Source organism: Oncorhynchus kisutch, linkage group LG11, assembly GCF_002021735.2.
Source record: "Oncorhynchus kisutch isolate 150728-3 linkage group LG11, Okis_V2, whole genome shotgun sequence".
Lineage (NCBI taxonomy): Eukaryota > Metazoa > Chordata > Actinopteri > Salmoniformes > Salmonidae > Oncorhynchus > Oncorhynchus kisutch.
The window spans coordinates 22805245-22814811 of record NC_034184.2 but is presented as its reverse complement, the minus strand read 5'-3'; the positions used below and the strand labels follow the sequence as shown (position 1 = coordinate 22814811).

General features: G+C 42.3%; 1 protein-coding gene across 1 annotated transcript; it reads left to right on the top strand.

Moving 5' to 3' along the window:
- The first annotated feature begins 500 nt into the window (after positions 1–500).
- LOC109898907 (uncharacterized) lies at positions 501–4630 on the top strand. Its single transcript, XM_031835451.1, has 3 exons — positions 501–1372; positions 3402–4151; positions 4461–4630. The coding sequence occupies exons 1-3, from the start codon at positions 1307–1309 to the stop codon at positions 4518–4520; spliced, it is 876 nt and encodes a 291-aa protein (XP_031691311.1). The 5' UTR covers positions 501–1306; the 3' UTR covers positions 4521–4630.
- The last annotated feature ends 4937 nt before the right edge of the window (positions 4631–9567 follow it).

The following is a 9567-nucleotide window of genomic DNA, read 5'->3' as shown; positions in this document are numbered from 1 at the left end:
AATGCGCCTAACAAAAAAATTGTTGTTTGTGTTTCTCTCCGTTCATTACATACACTCACCGATTTCCTCAAAGAGCCTTGCATTGGTCGGGCCTGCCCTGTCCTGTAATGTTATATTCCATATCGCATGTCATTGTCCCACTGTTGAGTAATCTCCAAGTAATGGATGCAGTCATGACTTGTTTCCACAGGGCCCAACCGTTCCCTCTCAACACGTGATTGAGGTCTGCAAGAGAGTGGTGCTGGAACAGATGTCTACCTTTGCCAACTCTGTGAAGAGGACATGTGCTGCCGTGTGCCCACTCTACGGGGACGTCCCCTTGGGTGCCCCCGGTCCCACAGGACAGAAGGGAACACCGGGACCTCCAGTGAGTGTCATGTTTTAGAGTTACTATGCTGTGTGTGTGTGTGTGTGTGTGTGTGTGTGTGTGTGTGTGTGTGTGTGTGTGTGTGTGTGTGTGTGTGTGTGTGTGTGTGTGTGTGTGTGTGTGTGTGTGTGTGTGTGTGTGTGTGTGTGTGTGTACTGGTTTTATTATTATCTTAGAAATCCTCTAACAACTGAACATGGAAACTGTCTGGAGGATGCCAAGAATATTCCTTTAAGCCTCATTACATGTATAGGTTGTTTTGGTCAGGAACACTGTTGAAGTGCACACTCAATACATTATTGTGTTTCTGTGTTTCCCAGGCCAAGTTAAATGCTTACATAGCGCCAGGAGTAAGAAAGCTAAAGTATTTGGCAGTATAGATTGGAATGAAAACATTCAGACTTTCCACGTCCCTGTGAAGACAACATAAGAAGTCACAGACGAAGCACTTGCTCTGGGTTGAACGGTTCTTGGAGGGATTCACCAGCATCCCTGGAGTGGAAAGCCTTTTCCACATGTATTATGCACTAAGACAGACCCTGTTCAGGTTCCCCAAACTAACGTTTTCCACACTCTTAGAAAAAAAGGGTTCCAAAAGTGTTCCTCTGCTGTCCCCATAGGACCACCCTTTTTGGTTCCATGGAGAACCTTTTTGGGTTTCACGTAGAACCCTCTGTAGAAAGGGTCCTAAATGCAACCCAAAAGGGTTCTACCTCGAACCACAGAATCTCTCAGGCTAATAGAAGTTCATGAAACCACAAATGCATACAAATGCTTCTGTCAAGCATCCTGTTGTGAGTTTCGATAACCAGCCAGCGATCAGGAGACAGAAATCTTATTGTGTAAATGTCTAACATTATATCTCTGTCAAAGCTCTGCACCTTCCTCAAGGCTATAGATTGATGTGGTTTTAGGGCGGTAATGGTATTGACGGTATGAATGGAGAGATTGGACAACCAGGATTCTATGGGGAGGCGGGAGACACAGGCAAACAAGGACAGCCAGGTGAGAAATACTGTGCAAATGAATGACTGACAGAACTAAATTGATCTCTGCATTTTTTTTATTACATTTTTTATTTCACCTTTATTTAACCAGGTAAGCTAGTTGAGATCAAGTTCTCATTTACAACTGCGACCTGGTCAAGACAAAGCAAAGCAGTGCGACAGAAACAACACAGAGTTACACATGGAATAAACAACCGTACAGTCAATAACACAATAGAATACAACAACAAAAAAGGCTATATAGAGTGTGTGCAAATGGCATGAGGAGGTAAGGCAATAAATAGGCCATAGTAGCAAAGTAATTACAATTTAACAGACTAACACTGGAGTGATAGATGAGCAGATGATGGTGTGTAGTGATACTGGTGTGCAAAAGATCAGCAAAGTAAATAAAAACAATATGGGGGTGAGGTAGGTAGATTGAGTGGGCTATTTACAGATGGACTATGTACAGCTGCAGCGATCGGATAGCTGCTCTGACAGCTGATGTTTAAAGTTAGTGAGGGAAAGGTAAGTCTCCAGCGATTTTTGCAATTCGTTCCAGTCACTGGCAGCAGAGAACTGGAAGGAAAGGCGGTCAAAGGAGGTGTTGGCTTTGGGAATGGCCAGTGAGATATTCCTGCTGGAGCTTGTGCTACAGGTTGGTGTTGTTATCGTGACCAGTGAGCTGAGATAAGGCGGACCTTTACCTAGCATAGACTTATAGATGACCTGGAGCCAGTGGGTCTGGCGACGAATATTTTGCAAGGGCCAGCTAACTAGAGCATACAGGTCGCAGTGGTGGGTGGTATAAGGCGCTTTGCTAACAAAACTTTCCTACGCACTTTTCAGTATTTGGTATTCTTACCTTATTCAGTCATGTAACACGCTCTGCATGTGTGGCTACCTTGCGCGCTCTGAATACATTTAATTCAACCACTGAAAACCCTCCCACTTGCTGGCCAAAAGATTTTCATTCAATAGGGTTTTCATTTATCTTTATTATTTTATCTTAAGCCGTCCCTTTAAATACGGTGTACCTGTTAGTTAGATTTTAGCCCACAGACATGAGAGAACAGGTTCAGATATTAGGGATCAATGAAAGAAAGCCATCTAAATGCAGTATATGCATATTCGTCTCTGTTTCAGCACCAATTGATACTCTGATCTTATACATTATTTAGGTTTAGGAGAGTATTTATGAATCATAAAAAACAGGTTTGGAGAGCCTTTACGCATGAAAGAAATAAAACAGTGCTTTGAAAAGGGCCACATTCAGTTCTTCAACCCATGGTAATGTTGGAAGATTAGTACACATATAATTATAATAGGGATAACAGTGTACAATAGTAGGCTATACCCTCGTCTATTGATGCTTTCTTGGTGGAATTATTCTGGAATTACGTCAAGGTTAGAATACTGCAAATCTGTAGACACACCTCCGCCACACCTTAATTTATTCAATCTCCACCCCAAACGAATACCTGGTGAATAAAACGTTATTCTCATGCTTAAATTCAAGGTCAGAATAGGCATAGAGAGAAAAGTGCATAAAAGCAAAATGATGTTCCATTTACACACTAGGGTTGAAATCGGGCCCATGACAGTATGTTTAGATCAGTCATGACGTGCATCAATATGTATTTGTTTAAAAGTAAACAATAAAACTGGTTCTTAATTTGCCTACAAATATGAAAAGAAATATCATGTCAACCAAAAGTTGAATGAAGCAGATGTGTAGCCATAACTAATTATGGCGTTGTGTGTGTTCTTGTGGTGAATTCTAATGTATTGTTTTAGGGCCTAACAATGACGTCACACTTATGGTACATTTCCCCAGCCAAGCTAATGAAATTGAAGAATATTTTACAAGCCGTTTTTTAAAATGTATCCAGCAATGATCTCAGTAACACATGGTTGTTAATCAACATGGACAACGTGTTCCTGTGTACCAGCTCAGTCCTGGGGGCATGCATATTTTGGGGTGGTAAATTCATGGGTTTTCCTGATGTCCTTCATGTTTTGAGAACGTTGTGTCTTGTTCCCAGGTGATCAAGGAGACGAAGGAGACGAGGGAGCAAAGGGCCATGGCCTGCCTGGCTATATCGGAGACCAGGGACCAAAGGGCCATGGCCTGCCTGGCTATATCGGAGACCAGGGACCAAAGGGCCATGGCCTGCCTGGCTATATCGGAGACCAGGGTCCAAAGGGCCATGGCCTGCCTGGCTATATCAGAGACCAGGGACCAAAGGGCCATGGCCTGCCTGGCTTTATCAGAGACCAGGGACCAAAGGGCCATGGCCTACCTGGCTATATCGGAGACCAGGGACCAAAGGGCCATGGCCAGCCTGGCTATATCAGAGACCAGGGACCAAAGGGCCATGGCCTACCTGGCTATATCGGAGACCAGGGACCAAAGGGCCATGGCCTGCCTGGCTATATCAGAGACCAGGGACCAAAGGGCCATGGCCTGCCTGGCTATATCAGAGACCAGGGACCAAAGGGCCATGGCCTGCCTGGCTATATCAGAGACCAGGGACCAAAGGGCCATGGCCTACCTGGCTATATCGGAGACCAGGGACCAAAGGGCCATGGCCTGCCTGGCTATATCAGAGACCAGGGACCAAAGGGCCATGGCCTACCTGGCTATATCGGAGACCAGGGACCAAAGGGCCATGGCCTACCTGGCTATATCGGAGACCAGGGACCAAAGGGCCATGGCCTGCCTGGCTATATCAGAGACCAGGGACCAAAGGGCCATGGCCTACCTGGCTATATCGGAGACCAGGGACCAAAGGGTAACGTCACATTTCACGTTGCATCCTTTTTATCGTCTGAATAATCATTTACAGCTTATCAAAGGAAATCCAACAATAGTTTTGACAGGCCCAGTTCTATTGTAATTATTATATACTGTAACAACAGATGCTGGTTTCTTGGTAAGTAGAAGGGTACATGTTGAATAATGTCCTTTTTCCAATGCAAATGGACATGGGAAGTCATCATAAAGTCTACTGCAAACTCTCAAAGCTGTGTAGTAGTTGGTAGGTACAGTCATTATCTACCCACTATTAGCTAACAGCCATTTCCCCTCCTTTACCCACCAGGCCAACGTGGAAGACCTTTCAATGGCACACCAGGACGAGAGGGCGAGAGAGGCCATGTAGGCCGGCCTGGACTAAGAGATCACCCAGGACTACGAGGAGTCCCAGGTGTGTGTCAGACCACTGGGTGCTCTCTGCTAAACAACAACACAACCAATGGATCACATCAGAATGCACTCCAGAGGTTGAGAAGACACCCATAGAGGCAAAGAGGAAACTTTTGACCAAGCTACATGGATGTATCATGAAAGGAGGAGTGGGGGAGGGGTGGATTGGGAGAGAGAGGAGATTTTTTGTTAATAAATGTATTAAAATCAAAGTCAAAATGCTTCAATGTAAATATGCATCCAATCTCCACTGTGAAAGACTGAGATTCACCCATTTTACTTTCTTGAACAAATCTGCTCTAGAAAGTTGTACTGTAGGCCTTAAAACAACATCCCATTCTCATGGTTCATTTGAAAAATACACCAATAGCTATATATTATGTAAAAATGCTTTTATTTGAAAGTTTATTTGACACATTTTATTTAAACTGGTCCTAGTTGTCTTCAAATGTCACTGATCTTTATAATAAAAGCACAAAACGTTTTTACTAACTTATTTTCCTGTAACAATTCCTCCACTGTTTTCTTTTTTATTATGATATATCATTGAGAACATTATATTATTATAGAATACAAAATCAAGTGTACAATTCTTAATTGTAATTCACAAATTGTTCAGCAAAGTGTTTATCACAATTCTGTTGAAGCATGCTAGCTACTTAAATCAATAACAGTTACTGTTGGCCAATAGTTGCTGTTATGGCTAGCAGTTACTTTTAGCCATTGGTTGCTCTTTTGGCTAGCAGCTAATGTTAGCCAATGGTTACTGTTATGGCTAGCAGCTACTGATAGCCAACGGTTTGTGTTATGGCTAGCAGCCAATGATTACTCATCTGGCATGCAGCTACCCTTAGCCAATGGTTACTGTTATGGCTAGCAGCATACTGTTATAGTCAAATGTCTTTTCAAAATAACAGTTTGTGTCAGTCTGTGCCTAATGTCAGTTGTGAAGTCATGCGTTATTTGATTACGTTTTTGTATGCCTTGTTACTAGCAGGTTTAAGTGTCATCCAGAAGGCATAATGTTGGTTCATAATGAAGTAACCAACAAAACGACCTCTTGTAGTGGAAAGATCTGGAACATAAATGTGAATAAAAAAGAACAGTACACATTGTGTGCCTGTTTTTGATTGTGTTTCAGGCCTAGACAGTTATCGCATGACATGCATTATTCTATATCTGGTAGATTGAGGCTTGTTAAATTCATGAGTCCCATGTGTTTTATTTATAATTCTGTAATGAGACAATGTCTCAATGCCTGTACATTTCACAAGATGTTTGCTTGCATATCTTTAAGTGAAAACATATGGTTATGATTGTAGACAAACACGAAAACGAATCATAACTCCCACAACATCAACAGGTCTGTTCTCATGTTTGAGAATGAATTAACAGCTGTGTTGGATGTGCTTCTGTTGTGAAATCTGTCTTTCGCTCACATGCAAAATACAATCAAAAGACATATTTATCATTTAATGCCTCCTTCTTCTTCTTCTTCTTCTCGGATCTCTTTCCCGAGTGTAGGTTAAGGGCTGGATTCAATCCGTATTGCAGAAGTATTGTGGAAGATCCTCGCTATACTGTAGTGATTGAAATTTAAAGGCAATGTTCCTGTGTTCGTGGAGACTGCGTTCACGGTAACTGCTGCATTACCTTTACATTTTAACACGGATCTTCTGCAAAACGGATTGAATCCAGCCCTAACATACAAATAGGTTACGATGGGTTGCCCTGTTCCACATACCAGGCCCATTGGAGTGGAGACAGAAACAGGTCCTGTGGGGGAGCACACGAGGGTCTCTCCTGTCTTCAGTCGCTTCACGAGATCAGTGTTTGTCAGATGTTAGAGGATTGCCTGAGAGTAACTAGAGTAACTTTTCACGAAAACGTCTGTAGAGTCAACGGTTTACCTCTTTACAGTGTGTTTATTAGATATCCCTGTGAGAGACCCACATAGGTGGCCATCCTTTTCTCCCATCTTCTTGATGACACCTCAGCTGTAGCTGCAGGCCTGCAGCATCCTGGGCTGTGGAAGCGGAGCTCTCCTCTACTTTGCTCTGTGGGGTTCCTTCATTTCAGAGGAAGTTCTGTTCTGTCCTGGCCAATTCTCTCCATGAAAAATCTTGTTATTATTCCACTCACACTTTCTCAGTCAGCCTGATCACTCGCCTCAGCAAAGCATCATACTAATCTATGTGGCCAACCGCACAAGTGATCATGTTAATTGCCGTTTATTGCATGGAATTATAAACCATTACCACTCCACAGATGCACCGTGCCAATAGCAAGAAGCTGGTTTGTTATTGTGAGGTTCAAATTGAGGGCAGTGATATTAAGGTTTAAAGAGAGGAACATGCTTTATTTCATCTTCAGTTAACCGTGAAGAACCGCCGGAATGGGTTTACATTACTAACAAGCCAACAAAACAAAATCTACCTGTGTTATTGTACAATGACTCCAACATGTCTGAGGCTGGATTATGTGGGCAAAAGAGGAAAATAATATTATCTTATTGATGTCATTAATTATATTAAGATGGAAAAGTGGTCATCGCAAGAGGGAGAGGGTATTCTCTACAGTTGGAGTACCAGCCCTTCCATCCAAAGTATACTACAGGCTATGTAAGAAGAGTAGGGGAGATTCTCAATTGGGCAAAAGTCCTATCCTCTCCTCGACTCCTCTGTCCTCCTTCCCTCCTTGACCCGGAAAATGAAAAGTGGGAGAGAGTGTCAGTTTGGCCCGCGCTGAAATCAGTGATGTCATCACGTTTTATTAAATAGAACCATGTGTTTATGCCAGAGACGTCCTGTTTTTTGCATGGGCTGTGTCTCAATCCACTGAGCCAGTATTGGCCATTCGCCTTTGCGGTACACAGTCGCTTCACGAGATCAGTGTTTGTCAGACGTTGGAGGATTGTCTGAGAGTAACTAGAGTAACTTTTCACGAAAACGTCTGTAGAGTCAACGGTTTGACCCTAATATGACCCCACAACAGAAAGCTGAGACTCACGAAAACGGACATTGGCTGTTTTGCTCCACAAGATTCAGGAAGTTCAAATTAATAGAAGTGAATAGGGAGTAGAATGTGCCAAAACTCCAGGGGTAAAATATGTCTCTACATGTTTTTCTTTTTTTTGTCCTGAGTTTTCTTATTTTTTTTATTTATTTTTATTTAACCTTTATTTAACCAGGCAAGTCAGTTAAGAACACATTCTTATTTTCAATGACGGCCTGGGAACAGTGGGTTAACTGCCTGTTCAGGGGCAGAACGACAGATTTGTACCTTGTCAGCTCGGGGGTTTGAACTCGCAACCTTCCGGTTACTAGTCCAACGCTCTAACCACTAGGCTACGCTGCCGCCCTGTCCTCAGATATAGGACAGGCACATCAAAACATGTTTCATTTTGATTTATTTTTGGACTTTCAGTTTTTCCACGTATAAAAGTATTATTCAATGCGTTTCTATGGGCTAATAACAGTAAATGGTATGATCATCTTAAAACAATTCCATATGTTAGTTTAGTAGATATTGCCCTCTAAAGGCTTAGACTCAAGAGGGTTTTGAGGCTAAGTTCATTGTTAGAACCTTTGAGCCTTAAGATGCTTTTGGGAAACCAGGGCCAGAACACTCCTGTTGAAGAGCCTTCATCTCACATTTCGAAAGTTAGAGGGGCAGTTTTCCAGGTGTTCCCGTTGAAAGGTCATCCATCATGGCAGTGTAAACCACAGATTAAGCATTTGTCCAGTGTGGAACTCAGTTGCCAGAAGACTGGCAACAGGTGGGCCCTGTACCACCAGGGTACGCCGAGACACATGGTATCTCAGGTCTGATTCAGGAAGTCTCTGCTGCTTGACTTCAGAACAAGAACATGTCTAATGGATTTTGCAAAGAAACTCTCTGTGCTATATTGGAGTGCTCTGAGCAGCTGGAAGATGGTTGTATGTTATTTCAGGCAATTGAATGATGTGTTTGTGTTTGATGAGTATAACATCAATACTTGCTTATGGTGCTTGTGAGTTTCCAGTGGTTTCCTTTAGGATGAGGGTGATGATGCCTTCGCTATGGAGGTGATGGAGGCATATCATGTGGAGAAACAGAATCGTGTTCTACACGTCTCTCCATTCCATCAGAGCATGTCCAAGAGGGATATACAGCTGCAAATCTGAGGTGCACCATTTCAGCCTAACATTTACTGTCAGGAGAATTTCAATTGACATGTCATCATCTTGCCGATACATGTAAGCTAATATTGACTCTCCAAAGTGTTGGGAGGAAATTAGTCTCAATAGTTTCCTGTTTATTAGACAAAGTAGTTAAAAAGTTTCATTGGGGCCCTTGAAGCTGTGAAGTCTTAAAAATGTAGCATGTCTGGTCAAGTTTGGGAATGCACCTACAACCTTCACGTTGTCATTTCAGTCACTTACAGTATACAGCCCTGACTATGTTGTTTCGTTGAGAACCTACTACAAATGTACTAGCTCACTACAACGTTTTGACCAATCAGCTGGTGACCCTTACATGTGAAACACCAATAAATATTCTGTTGGATTATATTTTTGGGGCGATGTACTTTTAGTAGACCACTTTTATGAATTGACAACATTTTCCAGGGCACCACTCAATTTCCTGTTGACTTGACAACTAACTAAAGGTATGCTAGATACTTTATGTAAAATTCCGTCATCAACATTTCAACAAAACAGCCATGTTTCTGACATGATTTATCTCTCTATTAGCATACTGTCTTCATGGGGTTATGTTAGACATGTATCTTTCATAGATGCCCCCCTATCACGACACAATCATGTCAAAACAGTAAGCAGTATTTTATTACATCAGCTTTTAACTATTTAGCTCATATGTAACAGCGTGCATCAATAGCGTAAACACCTTTTTTCCTCGAAGAGATGCTGATCATATTTGAATTCATATATCCTCCTACAGTATCTGGACAGCATTTAATGTGCAGTTTATCTTAGTTATATTACACTGAGTCTTTGGTT

Excerpts from the sequence above, each read along its gene's own strand:
- LOC109898907 (XM_031835451.1), top strand. The coding sequence starts at position 1,307 with ATGGAGAGATTGGACAACCAGGATTCTATGGGGAGGCGGGAGACACAG. Across the intron at positions 1,373-3,401 it reads AGGCAAACAAGGACAGCCAG|GTGATCAAGGAGACGAAGGA; the intron begins GTGAGAAATACT and ends TCTTGTTCCCAG. Across the intron at positions 4,152-4,460 it reads CGGAGACCAGGGACCAAAGG|GCCAACGTGGAAGACCTTTC; the intron begins GTAACGTCACAT and ends TTTACCCACCAG.